This window comes from Phacochoerus africanus, chromosome 2 (genome assembly GCF_016906955.1).
Source record: "Phacochoerus africanus isolate WHEZ1 chromosome 2, ROS_Pafr_v1, whole genome shotgun sequence".
Lineage (NCBI taxonomy): Eukaryota > Metazoa > Chordata > Mammalia > Artiodactyla > Suidae > Phacochoerus > Phacochoerus africanus.
In genome coordinates this window covers 9,017,095-9,041,072 of record NC_062545.1, presented here as the reverse complement: position 1 = coordinate 9,041,072, position 23,978 = coordinate 9,017,095, and the positions used below count along the sequence as shown (strand labels likewise).

Here is a 23,978-nt window from a genome sequence, read left to right as displayed (position 1 = left end):
GGACATGTAGGGTGACCCCTAACGAGGCGCCACCCCATCTCTGAGCCCGAGCCTGCTGAGAACAGCCCTTCCCAGCCCCGGGCTCAGGGTGGCACTTTTCTTCCTGGCTCCTCAGAAAAACTGCTTTGCCCAGGAACCGTCCCTTAATAACCTGAAATGGAGTTGTGACACGCTTTTGATCAGTTTCTGTTTACTCCACTGTTTGCTTCTCCCCCTCCCACCCCCAAATATGACAACTTCGACGTAAAGATTTTCCTACGGCTGGACTTTCAAAATTGCATTCATCTCAGCTTAGATCACAGTAGTAATTGATGGCAGGCCAGCCACACACAACTTGTTAAGCTGATTTTTTTACTTCTCTGGGTTGGTACTCAGAAAATAAAATATTAAATAAATAAAAAACAAATTTATAGCCTATATTATTGTGGCAATTTACAAAAAGAGATAAAACAATTTTTTTTTTGTCCTTTGTCTTTTTAGGGCTGCACCCCTGGCATATGGAGGTTTCCAGACTAGGGGTCAATCAGAGCTGCAGCTGCCAGCCTACACCACAGCCCCAGCAATATGGGATCTGAGCTGCATCTGTGACCTACATCCTTAACCCTCTGAGCAAGGCCGGGGATCGAACCTGCAACCTCATGGTTCCCAGTCGGATTTGTTTCTGCTGCGCCATGACAGGAACTCCTAAACAATAAAATTTTTAATTTTACTTACCTAGAGATAATAGTTGTTATCCAAAAGATGTCTTTCCCTTTTCCAACTAGATATATCTATATCTATGCTTAATTTTTATTTTCTTTTAATTTTTTTTACAAAATTGGTATCCATTTTGTTTGGTTATTTGTCTTTCCTCTACTGTCTCTGTCCTTAAATGTTGTTCTAAAGCATGACTTTTTAATGGCTGCAACTATTACTTAATAGAGTTGAATCCCCTGCTTTGGGATTTTGTTCAGATTTTGCCCACAAAACATTTTAAAAATTTGGTCCTAATAACAGTCGTGTGTTTTAAACTGCTTAAAAATGATGAATCAGATTTTGTGTCGTATTGAAACCCCTGCTCATGTTAGATGAACACTTGCATGCAAACAGTGCTTCTCTAGAGAATCTCCATTCATAGGCACGAGTGCTTAGAGCCTCAGAAGAGAAAGTCAGTAGCTCCTCTGAGTCCCCAGAGGCCACGGACACACTCAGACCCGAGCCATGACCTTGCTCTCAGCTGGCTGGAAAAGTGCGTTGAAGCAGCCGTGACTTCACTGAGACTGAGACCCTGCCCTCCTTGGTTTTTCCAGCTGGTTTCATGGTGAAAAAATCCGCCTCGGATGCGTCCATCTCCTCCGGCACCCACGGGCAGTACTCGATTTTGCAGACGGCAAGACTTCTGCCCGGAGCACCTCAGCAAGCAGTGAGTTCTGCGTTCAGATCAGAGTGACCGGGCCCGCATCTCTTAGCATCTCCTCTTTTCAGTGAATATATAGATTTATGTCTCTTTTAACCCTCTGCCTGCCCACTGCTCATCCCCAAACCCTGTAACTTAGTACCAGATCCTTTATAGGGTTTTTAAATCCTCACACAGCGCGTTAGCGAGAGAATCGCACGTGAAGAAAAAATCCCAGGTGTCCCTTCACAGTGAGACTGTTGGTTTCCGGACCCATCTGCTGCTCTCTCTTCTGATGCTTGCCTTTGACCTTGGCGTATGGAGCAGTGGTTAGCAGAAGGGAATCAGGAGAAATGCAGACAGTTGTCCTGAGAGAAGAGGCTGAAAAGAGGCCTAACAGGACCCAAATAACACAGCAGGGGACACTGGTCATGATGACACTCCTGTGGGATTTTAGGGACAGGGAGTTCCCGAGGGTGGCAGCGAGCCCCAAAACTGTAGGTGAAAGTGAGAGAACTGGCGATGAGGCAGGAGGGAGGTGGAGCCGAGGGCCCATGGGCCCCAGGAGAGCGCAGGGAGCCGGGCCCGCCGACCGGCCGTCGCGGTCACAGGAGAAGCAGGCGGTGGACGCCACCTCAGTGGTTTACAGCAATGCAGGCGGTCCTCAAAGGTGACCCAGAGGTTTGGGTTAAGAGGTAGGAAGGTGAAAAGGTAGAAGAAGAACTTCTGAGAAAATACCTGAAGGTGCTTTTGTTTTTGTTCTTACTCAAGTGTAAATGCTGTGTTAATTTCTGTCGTGGGGCGAGTGATTCAGTTACGCACCACAAACATTCTCTTTCATCTTCTTTTCCATTATGGTCTCTCCCAGGATATGAAATTTAGTTCCCTGTGCGACGTAGGACACAGGTCTTGTTTTTTATCCAGCCTCTGTATAGTAGTTTGCACCTGCTAACCCCAAACACCCAGTCCGCCTCTCCTCTGTCTACGCTACCCTTTGGCAACTCCAGCCTGTTCTGTCTGTCTGGGAGTCTGGAAGGTGTTTTTTGTTTTGTTTTGTTTTGTTTATCCATTTATTTGGGTTTTGTTTTTATTTTTTTTTTAGGTTCCACCTTTTTCTTTTTTTTTTTTTTTGTCGTCATTTCTTGGGCTGCTCCTGTGGCATATGGAGGTTCCCAGGCTAGGGGTCCAGTCAGAGCTGTAGCCGCTGGCCTACACCAGAGCCACAGCAATGCGGGATCCGAGCCGAGTCTTCAACCTACACCACAGCTCACGGCAACGCTAGATCCTGAACCCACTGAGCAAGGCCAGGGATGGAACCGGCAACCTCATGGTTCCTAGTCGGATTCCTCAACCACTGAGCCACGACGGGAACTCCCTGGAGGGTATTTTAATGACTCCTCTGGACCTTGGAAGGAGTGACTTCTGATGACGCGTTCAGGCTTTTATCTGGTTATTGAAAGAGAGAGAATGCACATTGCAAAATCCTGTAACCACCTGTGTGGGAGACGAGGATCCTCCAAACAGCATCGGTTCCTCCTCTTGGTGCACCAGTGCCGGAGGGGGGCGGGGGTGAGCGCGGGAGAGGCTTGAAGGCTGCCGTTTAGACTGGAGTTGTGTTTCAGTCCCCCTTTGATGGGGAGCTCTGTCCAGCCTCACGCTCACACACACATCAGCAGGCAGTGAACCTGCCAGGCGAGACCCTTCTCCTACCTGTGCTCATGTGCGTTTCTGCCTCATTTCGTCCTCAAGCCCAAAGCTAGGACCGGGATAAGTAAGCCTTATAACGTCAAGCAGATCAAAACGACCAACGCGCAGGAGGCGGAAGCAGCGATCCGATGTCTCCTGGAAGCCGGAGGAGGTGCGTGCTCCCCACAACTCTCCTCCCAGTTCTGCTTCTCTTGTCCTCTTCCTACTGAATGGGGCTTAAAAAAGAAAGTAACTTTTTTTTTTTTCTGGAGACAGAATTAAATGAAAGTACCCTTTAGCAACATTTTGTCAAGTTCTGCTACTAAGATGTCCATTTAAAACTATGTATTTAAAATTCAGTAAGTATGTAAAAATCATCCCCAAATGATTAAGCAGCACTTAAGGGAGAAACTGAAATAAATGAAGATGAGTTTTAGAAGCAGTTCGAGCTCCGGGCACTAAGTCATCCTGGCCACTCTGTACAAGGAGATGCGTGGATAGGCATCCTCTTTGAGGCAAAAAAATCTACTTTTTTTTTTTTACAAATTTATTTATTTATTTTGTCTTTTTGCCATTTCTTGGGCCGCTCCTTTGGCATATGGAGGTTCTCAGGCTAGGGGTCCAATCGGAGCTGTAGCCGCCGGCCCACGCCAGAGCCACAGCAACGCAGGATCCGAGCCGTGTCTTCGACCCACTGAGCAAGGGCGGGGATCGAACCCACAACCTCATGGTTCCTAGTCGGATTCGTTCACCACTGCGCCACGACGGGAACTCCAAAATCTACTTTTTAAATCACCAGCAACTGTGGATTCTTTGCTGTCAGGCAGGGACCTCTTCTCTGCCACACTGCCTGTTCATCTTTTGTTGCTGTTACTTCACGTTACCTCATATTTTAGCCTGGAATCTCCCCTTCGCATTCACAACCACTGGAAGCTAACTTTTTGGGATTTTTTCTTCTGACTTTGTACCAGTGTCTCTTCTGAAGGGGGCAGATTATGCCCTCCGAAAAGCCCGATGCAGTTGCAATTGCCTGGTTTGCTTTTAGTTGGGGTATTTATTTGAAATTCGCAAATCACATTTAAGGAGGGCATGGATCAAGAGCCTGAGAACCACCACGGTGGGATAACACCTTGGTTTCTTTTTTATTAAAGAATAATAATACCTAAAATTGTATGGCTGTCACAACCCACGTGTCCATCAACTGATGAATGGATAAAATGTCATGTGTCCATACTGTGGAGTATTATTCACCCATAAAAATAATAAAGTACTAACACCATTCTGTCATGGGTAAATCGTGACAATAATGTGCTTATTGAAAGAAACCAAACACAAAAGGCCATGGATGGCATGATCCCGTTTATCTGAAGTGTTCAGAGTAGTCAAATCTATATAGAGCGAAAGAGTGGCTTCCAGGGGCTGGCGAGGAGGGATGGGGTGGGTATGTGTGGGGCTTCTTTTTGGGGTGATGGAGAGCCTCTGGGGATTAGATAGTGGTGACATTGTCCAACTGTGTTACTACACTGATACCCACCAAATGGCATCCTTTAAAAGAGGATATCTTATGGTATGTGAATTATATTGCAGTAAAGCTTAAAAAAAAACAACCCTGTAGATATAGAGGTTAGGAGAGGTTAGAGGTTTGAAATCTATGCAGGGTCCCAACTTAACATTTTCTTGGTCATGGGCCCTAATGCAATTTTGAGGACATTTGCATCAGCTCCCCTGAGAAGCACAGGTACTCATGTCAGGGCCTCCCCCAGCCTCCCCCACACAGACCCCAGATCACCATCCCCTGTTGAGACGGGAAGCGTGGGAAGCTGGGAGCCACAGTTAGCATGTTGGTCCTGGGTACCCTCAAAGATTTATTCTTAGCTAAAAAAGAAATACAGCAGTTCCTGCCGTGGCACAACGGGATCGGCAGTGTCTTGGGAGCACTGGGACACAGGTTCAGTCCCCAGTCGGGCATGGTGAGTTAAGGATCTGGCATTGTCACAGCTGTGGCTTAGGTCCCAACTGCGGCTCAGATCTGATCCCTGGCCTGGGAACTCCATATGCCGTGAGACAGCCAAAAAAAAAAAGAAAGAAAGAAATACCTGGCATCAGTGAGTTATCCTTACCATGCAGACCACCTAAAGATTAAGCCAGGCATTGAGTTGCCTTTCCTTTACATTACAGCCATGCCATGGTATCTTGCAGGCATCCCAGGAGAAGCCCCAAACGCCATAGGCCTGAGGGACCAGGGAGCTTCCAAACCAGAGTCCACAGGGGGCGTGGCTCCGCTCCTGCCCCGTCGGCCGGCACCCAAAGTTCCTGCCATCAAGAAGCCAACCTTGAGGAGAACAGGAAAGGTAAGAACCCGGTCACATAAGCCTGTCCCTCCTAGGTTGTTCAGATGTCTCATTAGATAAAAATTACATCTCCAGCGGGGCTCCCGATATTCACAAGCCCCAGACACAGCTCCATCCTTGAGGAAAATGCCCTGCAGTCACTCTCTCCTTGGAGTCCCTACTGCTTCCTGGCACACGCTGAACAGAAAAGTTGGGAATTTGTCACCAAGACGGGAACAGCTTGGAGATATCAAGCTGCCCAAATGGTCATTTCAGTCCCCAGAGCGAACCACAGTGGCATGCTTTATTCCAAGTGTTCCCGTAATGCCCATTCGTGTGTGTGCCATCTGCCCAGGTTCCCATGGACAGATTTTATATGCATTAGAGAAACAATCGACGGTGTGACAAGCGCTTGTGTGGTCCCGGGTCCTGGACCCTCGACAGCTTTTCTTGCCACTTTTCTTGCAGATTGTTTTTTGCTCTCGCTCTCAAGCTTCTCAGCCTTGCTTGCTGCTTCAAAGACATGAGTTTGTCAGGACAGTAGCAGCCCAGAGACTGGCACCCATAGAGACCTCTGGATCTTCTGTTTGAGCTCAGTGTGCTAGTGACGGACACTCGGTAATCCCTTGGCTGGTCCCGACAGAATGGCTGCTTTGCCACCTGCAGCAAGTGTGAGCGTGGCTTGGGCGCTTGGTTCATACAGAGCTTGCTTTGGGTTCTCTGGGTTGCTCTGCTGTCCCACTTCTGCTCATTCATCTGCCCATCGTCCACGCCTTCTCCCACCACAGAGCTCTTCCTCGCCTCCTTGTCGCCATTCTTGCTTTGTCTTTTCAAAGCCAGGGACAGAAACGGATCCATTTTCCCCACCCGAGGCACAGGAGCGGCAGTTAAAAGCCTGTCAGAGAAGGGGTTGTTTTCGCAGCTAGATTTTGAAAGAGCCCGTGGAAATTCAGAAATGCCGAAGCTTAAGCTACCGACAGCCTTGTCGGTACAAAAGCTCCCTCTGGCCTCTTGCAGTTGTTTTCTTTGTGATCCTTTTGAATCAGAACCAAGGAAGTGAATTGCTAAGTGAAATGTTCCATTCTTCTGCATTTAAATATCAAAGATTCAAGGAGCAAGTACACCCGTTAGTCCTTCAATGAGCTTATGCCCTGACCTGAGCTACCTCACGCTGGCGGGGTGCAGGCGAAATTATCAGAGCTGCGGCCTCAAAGAAGAGAGTGTTCAGAGAGGTCCGCTGTTATTAAAGGACGAGCATAACCCCGTTTCCTAGGAAACAGGGGAACGTGCTTCAGATTATTCCTGGTGGCCCTGGTTTTAAAGCTCCCATTCCTCTTTCATGGGACCCACGGGTCCTCCCTGATACGTGTGTCTTAATCCTGTGCTCTTTCTGGTCACATTCCTGCATCCCAGACATTCTCAAATCCTGGATTTTCTAGAATGTCCGCTTCGCCCCATCTCTGCTCCCCTGTGGACCCTGTGTGCTCTGATTCCCAGCTCCCGGGGCGGGCTGCTCATTGACACTCTTTGTCGTGCCTTTTCTCAGCCCGCGTCACCGGAAGAACAGTGTGGGAATCAGGCTGTCCATTTTACAGTCGGGCCCCCGGAGATGAGCCTTGACGCCCCTCCTCTAGTGACAGTTCCTCCGGTTCCCAAACCGAGAACCCTTCAGCCTGGGAAAGGTGCTGCCCGGAAGCCCGCGCCAGACGAGGCCCCGCCCACGGCCGCGCCGCCCCCTCTGGAGGCCCCGCCTCCTGCGCCCCAGGCGCCCCCGAGGAGGAAGAAGTCGGTCCCGGCCGCCTTCCACCTGCAGGTGCTGCAGAGCAACTGCCAGCTTCTCCAGGGCCTCACCTGCAGCAGCCCCGGCAGCGAGTGCCCCCCTGCACACCAGCCTCCAGGGGGCGCTCCCTTTCCACAGCCACCTTTTCTCAGCCCTTCCTCGGCCTCAAGCCCGGAAGCGGCTGGCACCAAGAATGCAAAGTCAGAGGCGGCCTCTCTTCTGGGCGACTATCAGGATCCCTTCTGGAGCCTTCTCCATCACCCTAACCTGTTGAATAATTCCTGGCTTTCCAAGAACTTTGACCCCCTGGACTTGGAGACTAGGAACCTCGAAAGGGCACACGCAGCCCCCCCGCAAGTCAGTGTGTCACCTGCCCAAGAGCCACCGCTGGAGCACAGACAGAAAGACCTGCGTCACTGGGTGACAGTCAGTGACAAGGACAAGAGGACGGTGCTGCAGGTGTTTGACCCACTGGCAGAAACATGACTGGGAAACTTGGAAGCCGCTCTCCTGCAGGATGTGTGCCTTTTCTTTGGCATCACTTTACGGGCGGGAAAGCCCATTGGCCTCAACCCCTCAGTGGAGAGAGACATCTGTTTAAAGGCACACTGAAGAAACTGTGGTACTTCTGTCACTCTTGTGTAGTTTACAAAAACTCTGTCTCTTACTCAATAAGATTATTATTCAGCCACCAAGATGTGTTTTATTCCAGACTTGTGCATGTTAAGTTTCCTCTTGCGTGTGGGAAACCTCTGGTTGGATTCAGTGTCTGGATTTTAGGAAAGGGAATCTAGCTGATAACACGCAAGGAGCACCCACCCATTGAATTTTAAACGGCTGTTCAATTTATGTGTGTATGTGACTTTTAAAAAAAATATTGTTTGTGTTTTACAGATTTGGCATAACTTTTTGGTGACCCACTTGAAGGTTGATGCATAAAGGAAGGATTATACTAAAAAGTGGTTGGGACCATTAAGAGCTGTACCTGGCTGCCTGACCCCAGGTTAAAAAAATAGCAGAGTAGGAAGTAGCAAATAGGTCATCCAAGAGACGAGACCGTTCATTCCCATGAGCCCTTGTGTTTATTTATGTGCACGGATGTTAACGTTGGTGTCATCCCTGCTTTGGTTCTGAAGCCTGTACCATTAGCTTAACCTGAGCTTCAACTGGCTAAAGCCTCTGGCACCCTGTCATGGACTTTGCATGTCCCATAAATTGCTACAGTCCTGAGCTCTGGTGTGGTACTTTAACCAATTTTTACACACTCTATTCCCTACTAAACAAAACCTTATGGATTTCTTTTTTCAATATATTCTGTACCCCGTAAAAGCACAAAATGTGAAAACTCATACTGGCACTTAATATTGATTCTCATTGCTGTCATTCGAGGAATGTTTGTCTTCGTCTGGGATACCTGGCCGTGGCTTCAGGAAGGAAAATAGAACATGTCCCTATGTATAAGAAGCCCCGGGATATTCTGAGTTAGCTTATCTACTTATTAGTTTTTTTCGGTACACATTTCCACCACGGCTTCTTGCCTATTCAGTCATTTAAAAAGGCACCAACTGGAGTTCCCCAGTGGCTTAACAGGTGAAGGATCCAGCTTTGTCACTGCTGTGACTCCGGCTATGATGTGGATTCAGTCCCCAGCCCGGGAACTTCCACGTGCTGCGAGTGCAGCCAAAAAAAAAAAGACATCAGCATTCTGTTCACGTGTCTAAAAGGTTCTAAGGCCTAGAATCCGGTTGGGGCAGATATCACAATTTTACTGATGAGCGGTTCACTGGCAAAATCTGAGTGTGCCATATACCATATTTAGGAGTCTTTGGTGTCATAGACTCACTCATACAGCAGTGGTTCTGTGTGACCGTAAGGGGACCCGGGAATTCCTGCACTAAGAGCTAATGGTTAGGAAGGCAGGAGTCATCTTGCCTGATGCAATACCACTCTTCTTTCACCCATCAGACCTCTGGGATTTCAGACTTAGCTCTCATTACCCCTCTCAAGATACACTGCAGGGGAGTTCCTGTTGTGGCACAGAGGGAAGAAATCCTACTAGGAACCATGAGGTTGTGGGTTTGATCCCTGGCCTTGCTTGGTGGGTTGAGGATCCAGCATTGTTGTGAGCTGTGGCGTGTAGGTCGCAGACTCGGCTCGGATCCCGAGTTGCTGTGGCTGTGGTGTAGGCCAGCAGCTACGGCTCCTGTTGGACCCCTAGCCTGGGAACCTCTGTATGCCACGGGTGCGGCCCTAGAAAGGCAAAACGGAAAAAGGGAGGACAATTGGAATTGCCTTTAAATCATTGTGTAACTGTTGGGAGGTTTCCTAGATTTGCAGTATAGCTGGTTGGCAGTAAGCAGTTGCTGTTCTAGGGGTTTCATTCCATGGTTTTTATATTGAGTCTTCTTTTGCTGCTCCCACACTGGCCTTTTTCCTGTGACCTTGCAGTTGGTTTCGTGACTGTTCTGTTAGGCGTTACAGTTCACTGGGAAGTATTTTAGGCACATGCTTTACAATTCAGCATTGTCTCCCTGATCCCAAAGAGATTGATTCCCTTTTTATAACACAATCTTCTGACTTCTTGGCCTGCTTTAAAAATTTGCTCTGGGAGTTCCCATCATGGCGCAGTGGAAATGAATCCAACTAGGAACCGTGAGGTTGCGGGTTCGATCCCTGGCCTCGCTCAGTGGGTTAAGGATCCGGCGTTGCCATAAGCTGTCGTGTAGGTCACAGACATGGCTCGGATCCTGAGTTGCTGTGGCTGTGGTGTAGGCCAGCAGCTACAGCTCCGATTCAACCCCTAGCCTGACAACCTTCATGTGCCACGGGTGTGGCCATATAAAAGCAAAAAAAAAAAAAAGAAAAAAGAAAAGATTGTTCCAGTAAATTACTGAAACTAGGATATCTGCCTAAGCATTTCCTATAAAAGTTTAAAGTTGTTGAAGTTCAAGACAATTAATACAATTCTCCTGACCTGTGTATAAGCAAGGTAATCACCAAAACATTTGCTTTATAGTGAAGTTATTTGATTAGAAAGGAAAGCTGCAAAAATTACTTATTGAGTGACTGGCAATTAACAAAACCCTGTAATGTTTATTTGAAGTGATAATTTGTACTGAAATTGTAAAAAACACCTATTAAAGTTTTGGTTTGGTTTTGTTTAATTGGACTTATTTTTTTCAGATATGACGAGAACCTTGGGGTATCTTCTTTGGCTAGCCTCTCATTCTGGTTAAAATGTGATTGCTAGTTATTCCTCTATGTGAGTTCTTACTTTTGTTTCTTTTTTCAACCATCAAACTACGTTGAAGCAGCATCAAATAATACTTTGGTTAGGAATTTAAGACTTGAATGCTGCCAGCAGGGACCCCCGTCATAACATATCTTTATGCAACAATATTGAGAGATGCTAGGATTCCTTTTCTCTAGATCTCAGAGCAGACTTCTTAGATTACTACAGTTTTGAGTACATTACTGCATGGAGGCAGAGGGAAGGAGGAAGCAGTCTTCCAGTTCTGCCTTGGTTTGTTCTTAGCTAATTAACATGCAAAATTTAGGTCATAATGTTCTCTGATGCCTTTCAGAAATAATATACTGACAATCTCCACATGATAAAGATGACTTGTCCTTCCTGACCGGTAAGTACAATACTGAGTTTATTTCATCTGAGTGCACAGCCTGCCGTTTGGATGGGGAGGAAGGAAGGTCAGTTACTGTCCTTTCCCAAGATCATGGGAGAGAGAGCTTTGAAACACATTCTCATACAAGGCAGACTATTTTTGTTTTTTTGTTTAAACAGCAACAAAAAAATTGTTATTATTTTGGGGGGGGTGAAGGTGGTTCTGTAGTTTTTTATTTTTAATTTTTAAAAAATTTTATTGGGGTATAGTTGATTTACATGTTATATTAGCTTCAGGTTTACAGTAAAGTGAATCAATTATACATATATTTATTTTTTACCCCATAGGTTATTACAAAACATTTGGTAGACCTGCCTATGCTGTACAGTAGGTCCTTATTAGTTATTATTTTATGAATAGTAATGTGTATATGTTAATCCCATTCTCCCAATTTATCCCTTCCCTCCGCAGTTTCCCCTTCGGTAACCACAAGTTTGATTTCAAAATCTGAGTTTGTTTCTATTTTATAAATAGGTCCTTTTGTATCTCTTTAATGAGATTCCACATATAAGTGATATCACAGGATATTTGTCTTTCTCTGTCTGACTTACTTCATTTAATGTGATAATCTCTAGGTCCATCCATGTTGCTGCAAATGACATTATCTCATTCCTTTTTAGGACTGAGTAACATCCCATTGTGTATATGTACTGTATCTTCTTTATCGATGGACATTTAGGTTGCTTCCATGCCTTGGCTATTGTAAATAGAGCTGCAGTGAACACTGGGGTGCATGTATCTTTTCAAAGTATGGTTTTCTCTGGATAGATGCCCAGGAGTGGGATTGCTGGATCATATGGTAATTTAATTTTTTGTTTTCTAAGGAATCTCCATACTGTTTTCCACAGTGGTTGCACAAATTTACATCCCCACCAACAGTGTAAGAGGGTTCCCTTTTTTCTACACCCTCTCCAGCTTTTATTGTTTGTAGACTTTTTGACGACGGCCATTCTGGCTGGTGTAAGGTGGGACCTCATAGTGGTTTTGATGTGCATTTCTCTACTAAAGAGTGATGCTGAACAGCTTTTTGTGTGGTTTTTTTTTTTTTGGCCATCTGTATGTCTTTGGAGAACTGTCTGTTTAGCTCTTCTGTCCATTTTTTTGATGGGGTTTTTTTTTTGGTATTGAGCTACAGGAGTTCTTTATAAATTTTGGAGATTAATCCCTTGTCAGTTGCTTCATTTGCAAAGATTTTCTCCCATTCTGTGGGTTGTCTTTTCATTTTGTTTAGAGTTTCTTTTGCTATGCAGAAACTTTTAAGTTTAATTAAGTCCCATTTGTTTACTTATGTTTTTATTGTCATTATTCTAGGAGGGGGATCTGAGAAGATGTTGCTGTCGTTTATGTCAGAGAGTGTTTGGCCTATGTTTTCCTATAAGAGTTTTATAGTATCTGGTCTTATATTTAGGTTTTTAATCCATTTTGAGTTTATGTATGGTGTTAGGAAGTGTTACAATTTCATTCTTTTACATGTAGCTGTCTAGTTTTCCCAGCACCACTTATTGAAGGGACTGTCTTTTCTCCATTGTGTGTGGGTTCAATTACTGGCTTTTTTGTTTGTTTTTAGGGCCACACCCCTGGCATATGGAAGGTCCCAGGCTAGGGGTCAAATTGGAGCTACACCTGCCGACCTGTGCTACAGCCATAGCAATGCCAAATCCAAGCTACATCTGCCACTGACACCACAGCTCATGGCAACACTGGATCCTTAACCCACTGAGTGAGGCCCGGGATCAAACCCACAACCTTGTGGTTCCTAGTTGGATTCATTTCTGCTGCACCACAATGGGAACTCCTACTTCTGGGCTTTCTGTGCCATTCTACTGATCTATATTTCTGTCTTTGTGCCAGTTCCATACAGTTTTGATGATTGTTGCTTTGTAGTATAGTCTGAAGTCAGGGAGCCTGATTTCTCCAGCTCCATTTTTCTTTCTCAGAGTGGCTTTGGCTATGCTGGGTCTTTTGTGCTTCAAAAAAACTTTAAAATATTTTCTTCTAGTTCTGTGAAAATGCCCTTGGTAATTTGATAGGGATTGCATTGAATCTATAGATTGCTTTGGGTAGTATAGTCATTTTGATAATATTGATTCTTCCATTCCAAGAGCATGGTAGATCTTTCCATCTGTTTGTGTCATCTTTGATTTCGTTTATCTGCATCTTATAGTTTTCAGAGTACCGGTCTTTTGTCTCTAGGTAGATTTAGTCCTAAGTATTTTATTTGTTTTGATACAATGGTAAATGGGATTGTTTCCCTAATTTCTCTTTCTGATCTTATGTTGTTAGTATATAGAAATGCAGTTGATTTCTGTGTATTGATTTTGTATCCTGCAACTTTGCCCAATGTGTTGATAGGTTCTAAGAGTTTTCTGGTAGTTTCTTTAGGATTTTTCTAGGTATAGTATCATGTCATCTGCAAACAGTGATAGTTTTACTTCTTCCTTTCCAATTTGGATCACTTTTATTTCTTTTTCTTCTCTGATTGCCATAGCTAGGACTTCTAAAACTAAGTTGAATAGTAGTGGCAAGAGCAAACATCTTTCTTGTCCCTGATCTCATCAGGAACTATTTCAGCTTTTCACCATTGAGAATGATGTTAGCTCTGGGTTTGTCATATATGGCTTTTATTATGTTGAGGTAGTTTCCATCTATGCCCTCTTTCTGGAGGGTTTTTATCAGAAATGGGTGTTAGATTTGTCAAGAGCTTTTCCTGCATCTATTGAGAAGATCATATGATTTTTATTCTTCAGCTGGTTAATATGGTGTATTGCACTGATTGATTTGTGGATACTGAAGAATCCTTGCTTCCCTGGGTTAAGTCCCACTTGATCATGGTGTACAATGCTTTTAATGTATTGTTGGATTCGGTTTGCTAGTATTTTGTTGAGGATTTCGGCATCTGTGTTCATCAGTGATACTGACCTGTGATTTTCTCTTTTAGTGGTATATTGTCTAGTTTGGCTTTCAGGATGATGGTGGCCTCATAGAATGAGTTTGGGAGTGTTCCTTCCTCTGCAATTTTTTTGATTAGTTTCAGAAGGATAGGTATTAGCCCTTCTCTAAATATTTGCTAGAATTCACCTGTGAAACCATCTGGTCATGGACTTCTGTTTTGTTGGAATTATTTTTTTTTTTTTGGTCTTTTTGTTATTTCATGGGCTGCTCTCGCGGCATATGGAGGTTCCCAGGCTAGGGGTCGAATTGGAACTATAGCTGCCAGCCTATGCCAAAGCCACAGCAACACAGGATCCGAGCCGCGTCTGCAACCTACACCACAGCTCACGGCAATGCCAGATCGTTAACCCACTGAGCAAGGGCAGGGATCGAACCCGCAACCTCATGGTTCCTAGTTGGATTCGTTAACCACTGCGCCACGACGGGAACTCCTTGTTGGAAGTTTTTAAATCACAGTTTCAATTTCAATAGTTGTGATTGGTCCATTCATCTTTTCTATTTTGTCTGGGTTTAGAATTGGAAGATTGTACTTTTCTAAGAATTTGTCTGTTTCTTCTAGGTTGTCCATTTTTCGGCATATAGTTGCATGTAGTAGTCTTTTAATGATCCTTCATATTTCTGTGATGTCTGTTGTAACTTCTTTTTCATTTCTAACTTTATTGATTTGAGTCCTCTCTCTTTTTTTCTTGGTAAGTCTGGCTAAGGGTTTATCAATTTTGTTGACCTTTTCAAAGAACCAGCTTTTAGTTTCATTGATGTTTTCTATGGTTTTCTTCATTTCTATTTTATTTATTTCTGCTCTGATCTTTATGATTTCTTTCCTTCTACTAACTTTAGATCTTGTCTGTTTTTCTCTCTCTAGTTGCTTCAGATATAAAGTTAGGTTGTTTATTTGAGCTTTTTCTTGTTTCCTGAAATAGGCTTGTATTGCTATAAACTTCCCTCTTAGAACTGCTTTTGCTCCATTCCATAGGTTTTGGATTGTTTTGTCTTTGTTGTTGTTTACTTCTAGGTATTTTTTAATTTCCTCTTTGATTTCCTCAGGGATCCATTGGTTGTTTAGTAGCATGTTGTTTAGTCTCCATGTGTTTGTCTCCACATGTTTGTGGGTTTTTTTGCAGTTTTTTTCTTGTTTTATTTCCAGTCGTATGGTGTTGTGATTGGAAAAGTTACTTGATGTGATTTGAATTTTCTTAAATTTACAGAGGCTTGATGTGTGGCCCAGAATGTGATATGTCCTAGAGAATGTTCTGTGTGCACTTGAGAAGAATGTGTATTCTGCTGCTTCTGGATGGAATGTTTTATACATACCTATTAAGTCCATCAGCCTAATGAGTCATTTAGGGCCTGTGTTTCCTTATTGATTTTCTGTCTGGATTTTCTGTAAGTGGGATATTATTGTGTCATTGTCAATTTCTCCTTTTAAGGTGATCCTGTGTTGGGTGCATGCATATTTACAATTGTTAAATCTTCTTGAGTTGATCCTTTGATCATTATGTGATGTCCTTCTTTGTCTCTTATAATATTCTTTATTTTTAAGATCTATTTTGTCTTATCCAAGTATTGCTAATCCAGCTTTCTTTTGATTCCCATTCGCATGGAATATTTTCTTCCATCCTCTCACTTTCAATTTGTATGTGTCCCTAGAAGTGAAATGGGCCTCTTGAAGACAGCATGTATATGGGTCTTGCTTTTGTATCCATTCAGCCAGTCTATGTCTTTTGGTTGGGGCATTTAGTCCATTTACATTTAAGGTAATTATTGTATGTATGTTCAGCAGGTTAAAGATCCAGCATTGTCACTGCTGTGGCACTGGTTCAGTCCTTGCCCCTGAAACTTCCACATACTGTGGGTATGGATGAAAAAAAAAAAAAGGGAAGATAATTTTCATCTGTGTCTCTATTCTTTAATGTGGTTTCTGCTTTATTCTGTAATTGTCCTGATTGGTTTTCCAGTTTGTTTCCATATTTCTCCCTTATTCCCTGTTCATAATTCCTTGCTGTTGTTTTTCGGGATAGGTTTCCTTTTACAGTTGAGCCTTCAGCCACCAGTATATACTTATTGTATGTTCTTTTTTATGTTGTTAAGTATCAAGTCAGTTCTTTTCATCTCACCTGTGTGTAATAAACTTCCTCCAGACCCGTTTGCCCAGACGAGTGGAGGGTGAACTCGCCTGAGACTCTCCCCCACCCCTCCGGAGACTGCTTCCTGTGCATCCACGCTTGATGTTACTGCTCGTCCCCTCTTCCTTTATCAGAGGGCAGGAGTGGGCACAGCACAGCTGGGGAAAGCCTTATTCAGGCTTTGTTAGAAGACCTGGCATTATAAATTGACTATAATAAAAAAAAACTTTTTAGGTAACTAAAAGACACAACAACAAAAAAAATGCAAACTATTCCATTTGGAGTGGATAAGAAGTGAGGTTCTGCTGTATAGTACAGGGAACTATATTCAATCACTTGTGATGGAACATGATGGAAGATAACATGAAAAAAAGAATGTGTATAAAACTGGGCCACTTTGCTGTACAGCAGAAATTGAACATTGTAAAACAACTATAATAAAAAAATTTTTAGGAGTTCCCGTCATGGTGCAGTGGAAATGAATCCGACTGGGAACCCTGAGGTTGTGGGTTCAATCCCTGGCCTTGCTCATTGGGTTAAGGATCCAGCGCACCATGAGCTGCGGTGTAGGTTGCAGATGCGGCTTGGATCTCGCGTTGCTGTGGCTCTGGTGTAGGCCAGCGGCTACAGCTCCGATTCAATCCCTAGCCTGGGAACCTCCATATGCCGTGGGAGCAGCCAAGAAATGGCAAAAAAATAAATAAAAATTTTAAAAAAACTTTTTTTTCTACAAAATATAGAATATCACAATTCTCAAGATTGTATTAATCTTGTATTAATTTTCTTTCCTAAGATCACTTATTTTTCCTAGGCACTATTTTTCAGACCTAACAAGAGATTTTTAGTCCTTTTTTTTTTAGTTGCTGCTGAATTATTTTTTCTAGCTTTCCTCTTTTTTTTTTTTTCTTCTCTTGTCAGGTATTGAGGGAAAGAAATTCTTTTTATTTTTTGCTTTTTTAGGGGGGCGCGGGGGCACACCCACAGCACATGAAGGTTCCCAGGCTAGGGCTCAAATCAGAGCTACAGCTGCCAGCCTACAGCCGCAGCAACGCAGGATCTGGGATGCATCTGGAACCCACACCACAGCTCACAGCAATGCCAGATCCCACATCCACTAAGTGAGGCTAGGGATCAAACCCACATCCTCGTGGATACTAGTCGGATTTGCTTCCTCTGCACCACAGTGGGAACTCCAAGGGAAAGGAATTCTAAGATCAGCTTGGAAGTCCTAGACTACCCACTACTATGAATTTTGTCAGTTTTTAATGTTAATATTTGAAACATTCTATGGAAATGTTACAGTGAACATGTATAGATTTTAAAGTAAAATTTGGATTTAACTTTCACTCTTTTGAGACTTTGGACCAGGTCAGTTTTATGATTTTTTTTTTAAATGCATAGTTTTCCTATCTTTAAAGTATGGCTAATAAAACTACCTTGTATTCTTTTGTTTGTTTGTTTTGTCTTTTTTGTCTTTTTGTCTTTTCAGGGCCACACCTGAGGCATATGGAGGTTCCCAGGCTAGGGGTTGAATCGGAGCTACTGGTCTACACCAGAGCCACAGCAACTCGGGATCCAAGCCACATCTGCAACCTACACCACAGCTCACGGCAATGCCGGATCCTTAACCCACTGAGCGAGGCCAGGGATAGAACCCACATCCTTATGGATGTTAGTTGGGTTCGTTAACGACTGAGCCATGACGGGAACTCCAAAGTGGGTTAGTTTTTATCCCATGATCCTATGGCTGAGTGGGAGCGGTGGCTTCCTGCTGTTGACCAGCAGCGTCGTAAGAGAGTGCATTTGGCATATTGCTAGCCCAGGAAAAGATCCATTTTCAAAATGTGAAATGTGGTTTGTACTGAGTGCATATCACTTTTGCCCCATCTTAAAATTGAAAAATCCTAAGTCAAACCATTAGAAGTCAGGGACCATCTTATTTGCTTTTACTAGTGACATTTATGCCTTAGTAGGTTTTCCCATTACTAAATAGCATCCTTTCATTTCAGCTCAGAGAAGTCCCTTTTAATGTTCCTTGTAAGTCTAGCCTAGTAGTGATGAACTCCTTTAGCTCTTACCTGGAAACAGCTTTGCCAGGGACTCTTGTTTGGCAATTTTTTGCTCTCAGCACTTGGAATATACAGCACCACTCCCTCCTGGTCTGCAAAGTTTCTGTGAAAAATCTGGTAGTTTTATGGGGTTCCCTTGAATGTCTTCAGTTGTTTTTCTCTTGCTACTTCCAAGATTCTCTCCTTGTCTCTCTCTTTTGACAGTTTAATTGTAATGGGTCTCAGCGCAGGACTCATCTTTTTTGGAACATTCTGGGATTCCTGGTTTGGGAAGATTTTAGCGCTGACTTCTTGGAATAAGTTTTCTACCCCCTTTGCTCTCTCTCTTCCTTCTGGGACCTCTTAATGCACATATTGGTCTGCTTGGTGGTGTCCAGAGGTCCCCTATGCCATCTTCACTCTTTTTCACTCTGTGTTCCTCTAATAGGATGATTCCATTGTCACTCAACCCCTGTCACAGTTTTTTCAGGTCAGTGTTCTTCAGCTCTGTGATTTTTTTTTTTTTAATAATTTTTATTTTTTCCATTATAGCTGGTTTACAGTGTTTGGTTCCTTTTCTACTGTACAGCAAGGTGACCCAGTGACACATACATGTACACATTCCTTTTTCTCATGTTATCATGCTCCATCATGAGTGACTAGATAGAGTTCCCAGTGCCATGCAGCAGGATTTCATTGAGCTCTGTGCTTTATGATCAATACTTTCTTGTATTTCTGTATCTTTGTTAAAATTCCCTCTTTGTTCCTGCATTATTCTCCTGGCCATGGTGAGCCTCTTTATGACCATTATTTGGACTTAGCACTTATCTTTATTTCATGAAGGCCTATTTTTGTAGTTTCATCTTATTCTTTTATTTGGAACATATTCCTCTGCTTCTTCATGTTTCCTTGACTGTCTGTGTTGGCTTCTGTGCATTAGCGAAGATAGCCACCTCTCCCAGCCTCGCCAAAGTTGTCTCATGTAGGAGATGAATCTAGTATTCAGCCCGTTGAGCTCTTGGGTGTCTTTCAAACTGTCACCGTCTGAGCTGTCTTCTTTGTTCTTCGTGCCTCCTAGTGGTTTCTGCACAGACCTGTCAGTGTTCCAAAGGGGACATTCTCCGTCAGCACCTTGATGCAGGCCGATTGGAAACTGGACCCAAAGGCAGCAGCTTTTAAACTACATAACCAGACTTCTTCCAAGGAAAGACTGGAAGGTGGGTGTTTCTTCTGCTCCCTATGTGCTGGACAATATGGGGAGGAACTGTTTGTTTGCTACAGTTGTGTGGGATCCACAAATACAAGCCTGCTGGCCCTCAGAGCCAGGTAAGCAAGAGGTGCTCTTCCTGGGCAGCAGCCACAAAAGCCAACAGAGAGATGGGTCCACGCTCCTTCCAGGGAGACACCAGCACCCAGAGGGAGACCACAGAGACAGGACCCACCAACCTCGCTGATCTCTAGGGAAGATCACAGTCATCTGCTAGATATGTGCTACATTAGAAGCCTGACCCTCAGGCTGCAGCTTTTAAGATAAGCATTCCTGGAGATCCTGCTGTGGCTCAGTGGCTAACGAATCTGACTAGGAACCATGAGGTTGCGGGTTTGATCCCTGGCCTCGCTCAGTGGGTTAAGGATCTGGCGTTGCTGTGAGCTGTGGTATAGGTTGCAGATGCGGCTTGAATCCTGCATTGCTGTGGCCCTGGCACAGGCCGGCTCCAATTAGACCCATGTGCTGTGGGTGCAGCCTGGAAAAGACAAAAAAGACAACAACAGAAATAATAAGCATTCCTGCTGTGGCATAACAGGATTGGCAGTGTCTCGAGTGCTGGGATGCAGGTTTGCTTACCAGCCCAGCACAGTGGATTAAAGATCCAGCATTGCTGCAGCTGTAGTATAGGGTTGCAACTGCAGTTTGGATCTGATCACTGGCCCAGGAACTCCATATGCCATGAGGTGGCCAAAAAAAAAAAAAAACAAAACAAAACCCAGGAGATGGGCATTTCTGTCTGCTGCCTTCGTGCTGAGCCCTGGGGCAGGGGCGAGGTTGGCGGGTGGGTAGCCACTGTGAGGCCTTGCAAGCCCGTTAAGAACGTTTCCTTCTTTGTGATAGTCTTGTGCATCCTGCGTCCAGCCGGGGCCAGCCCTGCTGGCTTTCAAAGCTGGGTGTTTTGGGGGTCCAGCCTTCAGATAGAAGACTTAAAAGTTGGGGCACTGGCTGTTGGGCCCAAACTTTTCACTCCTCAGACAGAAGCTGGGAGTCGTGTGTGCCCTTCAGATTGCATCTCACAGTGCCAGGGGTGGGGTTTATGATGTCTCAGCCTTTCCTGCCTATTTCAATGTGGGCATTTTCTCGTTTACCCAGTATATAGAAGTTCAGCTAGTTTCTAAATTTCTCTCAGAGGGAATTGTTCCGTGTGCAGCTACAGATCCAGTGTCTGTGGAGCATGTGAGTTCAGGAGCCTCCTTTGTCACCATCTTGGTCAAGAACCAAAAATGTCCTAATCTTGGTGTTCCCGTCATGGCTCAGTGATAATCCATGAGGACTCGGATTTGATCCTTGGCCTCGCTCAGTGGGTTAAGGATCCGGTGTTGCCATGAACTGTGGTATAGGCCGAAGACGCGGCTTGGATCTGGTGTGGCTGTGGCGTAGGCTGGCAGCTGCAGCTCCGATTCAGCCCATGGCCTGGCAACTTCCATATGCCTTGGGTACATCCCTAAAAAGCAAAAAAAAAAAAAAAAAATTTAATCTAGTAATTCCAGATGTCAAGGTATTCCAAAATCTGAATATTACATTCATTTCTAGGCACTCTAATAAAAGTCCTAGGAATCAGTGTATATCCAGCTTTCATTATAAACTTAGCTTTAGCAATTCTGAGATAACGTTTGGATCAAATTAAAAATCAAAGGTCTAGTAAGCTTAATGCTTCCACACTTGGGAACCAGGTATTGAACTCCCACGACAATGTCTCTCAACTCCGAGGCCAAAGCTGAAAGCACATGAAGAACTGGAATTTTTACAAGAATGACTTCTAAATTTGGAAATTACCTGGATATCGAACTTTTTTTTTTTTTTTTGCTTTTTAGGGCCGCACCTGTAGCGTATGGCGAGTCCTAGACGGGGCTCAAATCAGAGCTGCAGCTGCCAGCCACAGCCACAGCCATGCCAGGTTAGAGCCACATCTGCGACCTACACCACAGCTCACGGCAACGCCAGATCCCTAACCTGAGTAAGGCCAGGGATCGACCCTGGGTTCTCTTGAATACTAGTGGGGTTTGTTACCCCTGAGCCAGAACAGGCACTTGTGAATTTTTTAATTAAGCAATCTATAATGTTACTTTTTAGAAAGTAAACTTCTAATAGATTTTAAGTGATTAGCTTTTGGGAGTGTTCAACATCTACCATAAGGGCACGGATCAGTTATACTAAGTGCTTTAAAATGCATCTATTTAACATGTTTAAAATTTTTTAATGGACATAATTTTTATGCCAAATGTCAATGAAAACCAAAATATACATTAACCTATTCAATATTCAAGTTGAAAATTCAGGAGGTATGCCTAAAACTCGAATTTTAGGAATTAGAAATAATTCGAGGGGCATTGTGAATTATGAACCAAGTTCAAAAGCACTATCCCCATCTCTGTACTACTGTGCTTTCTCAATAGGAAATCAACGCGGGCGCCCACCACCAGGGGCGCTACTGCCGAGCAGCAGCTTCATCCTCTGCCACTCTGGCTACTGGTATAACCTTGGGCGAATGGTTGAGATTGTGTCAAGAAAGGTATTGTGATCTTCTGTTTATAGTGGGACTCCTTCTGTGGGGACATTTAATTTAAACGCTGGAGTAAAGGGGGACTCGGTTCCCTTGATTTTTAGGGTTGACAACATAATCAGAAAAAAACGTGAAAGGGTTATAAAGAAAGATAAGCTCACTTTGCATCTGAATTTTATTTACAGCTTGCTTTCAGCAGTCTGCTCTGTAGCATCTGTATTCTGTTTAGTTCCTTCTTAGATATATCATTTAAAGCGACTTTTCACAAGAGGAAAAAGGTAATATGAAGTGTCATGTGAAAATTTTTTCCAGAAAGGATATTTAAACAAGGCTGATTGAACCAGGAGAACCATTTTATTGATGGTCGAAGTCTAAAACTATTTCAAAGATGTATGTTTTGTATGTTGTGTTCTTAAAGAGTGTTTCAGGTAATGATTATAACATTATCGACTTAAATCTCACAAAACAAAGTGACTGTGTTTATCATATCCATTTCATAAACAGAAGAAACAAACAAAGATGTTAATTTTAAGTGACTTGCCTGAAAAACTACAGTGCTTCAGAGGTACACTGGATCCCTCCCCCAGATCTTATTTTTAAAGCACAGCTATAATGACTATACTGAGGTTTTAAGGAGTGGGATTTCATTCCATTTGTCTAAGTTAATGAACAGATGTTCTAGCCACGGTTTATCTGCCATGGTTCTTGGGAAAAAAAAAAATGAACCAAACATATCTAACCCCTCTCCCATGTCACCTTCCTTAGCTAGAGTTTATTGTTGTCAGCGAACCATCACCCTCTTTACCTACATAATAAAACAAATAGTTAAGTCACTGTCAGGCTGTTGCATAATTCAATAATGAGATGCAGCTAGGGTTTACTGACGACCCCACTTACCCCTCAGACGCCGTACTCCAGGTCCACCATTTTCAAAATGGTAAGCATAAGCTTAACATGACCCAGCGATTCCACTCCTACTATATCCAAGAAAATGGAAAACAGGTTCACACAAAAACCTGTACATGAATGTTCATAGCAGCATTATTCATAGCCCCCAAAGGGAAAAGAACCTAAATGGCCCCCAAAGGGAAAGAACCTAAATGGCCACCAACTGACGGATGGATGCACAAACGTGGTACATCCATACATGGGTTTGGCCATAAGAAAGAACAACGTACTACATGTACACACGCTACATGACGGGTAAACCTTGGAAACATGCTAATAAGCCAGATATAGAAGGCCACATATTATAAAACTCAATTTATATGAAATGTCCATAATAGGCAAATCCATAGAGTCAGAGGATTAGTGTTCACCAGGAGCTCAGGGGTAAAGAGAGGAAGGGTGATTGCATTTTGGAAGATGACAAAATATTCTGAAACTAGTGGTGATGGTTGCACAATTCTGTTAAAACACTAAAAATGAATGAACTTTACATTTAAAAGGGTGAGTTTTATGGTATGTGAATTATATCTCAACAGTGCTCTTATTTAAAAAGTCATCAGTATGATTTCCAATTTCTCACATGCTGAGATCAATTTACTAATACCACTTCCAAATGAGCAAGAAAGGTATAATTTATTTAGCTAAAAAGAATTTGAATATCTTTTTTTTTTTTCTTCTTTCTTTTTAGGGCCATACCTATGGCATAGGGAAATTCCCTGGCTAGGGGTAGAATCAGAGCTACAGCTGCTGGCCTACACCACAGCCACAGCCACACGGGATCCCAGTCACACCTGCAACTTGTGTTGCAGCTGCAGCAATGCTGGATCCTTAATCCACTGAGTGAGGCCACAGATCAAAGCTGCATCCTCATGGATACTAGCCGGGTTCTTAACCCAGTGAGCCACAACAGGAACTCCAGAATTTGAGAATCTTGATAGTAAGGATGGCTTGAAATAGTTTTATTTCACACTCTTGATCAGTAATGGACTTATTCCTATTTTGGAAAAATTAGAAGTATAGTTAGGCACAGTCTGGAAAGAAGTATTATAAGGACAGAACTTTTTTTTTTTTTTTTTTTTTTTTAGGGCCACTCCTGTGGCATATGGAGAGTCCCAGATTCCCAGGCTAGAGGTCCAATTGGAGCTATGGCCACTGGCCTACGCCACAGCAACACCAGATTTGAGCCGCCTCTGGGACCTACACCACAGCTCACAGCAATGCTGGAGCCTTAACCCACTAAGCAAGGCCAGGGATCGAACCCGAAAGTTCATGGCTCCTAGTCA

General features: G+C 43.8%; 1 protein-coding gene across 1 annotated transcript in view; it reads left to right on the top strand.

Annotated features, from left to right (window-relative positions):
- Positions 1 to 10,335, top strand: part of SYNJ2 (synaptojanin 2) — a 96,532-nt gene extending 86,197 nt beyond the window's left edge. The window contains exons 24-27 of the mRNA XM_047769845.1: positions 1,290 to 1,402; positions 3,125 to 3,233; positions 5,261 to 5,412; positions 6,938 to 10,335. Of these exons, the coding sequence (XP_047625801.1) occupies positions 1,290 to 1,402; positions 3,125 to 3,233; positions 5,261 to 5,412; positions 6,938 to 7,657 (1,094 nt within the window). The 3' untranslated portion in view covers positions 7,658 to 10,335. The remainder of the gene's footprint in view (positions 1 to 1,289; positions 1,403 to 3,124; positions 3,234 to 5,260; positions 5,413 to 6,937) is intronic.
- Positions 10,336 to 23,978: the final 13,643 nt, after the last annotated feature.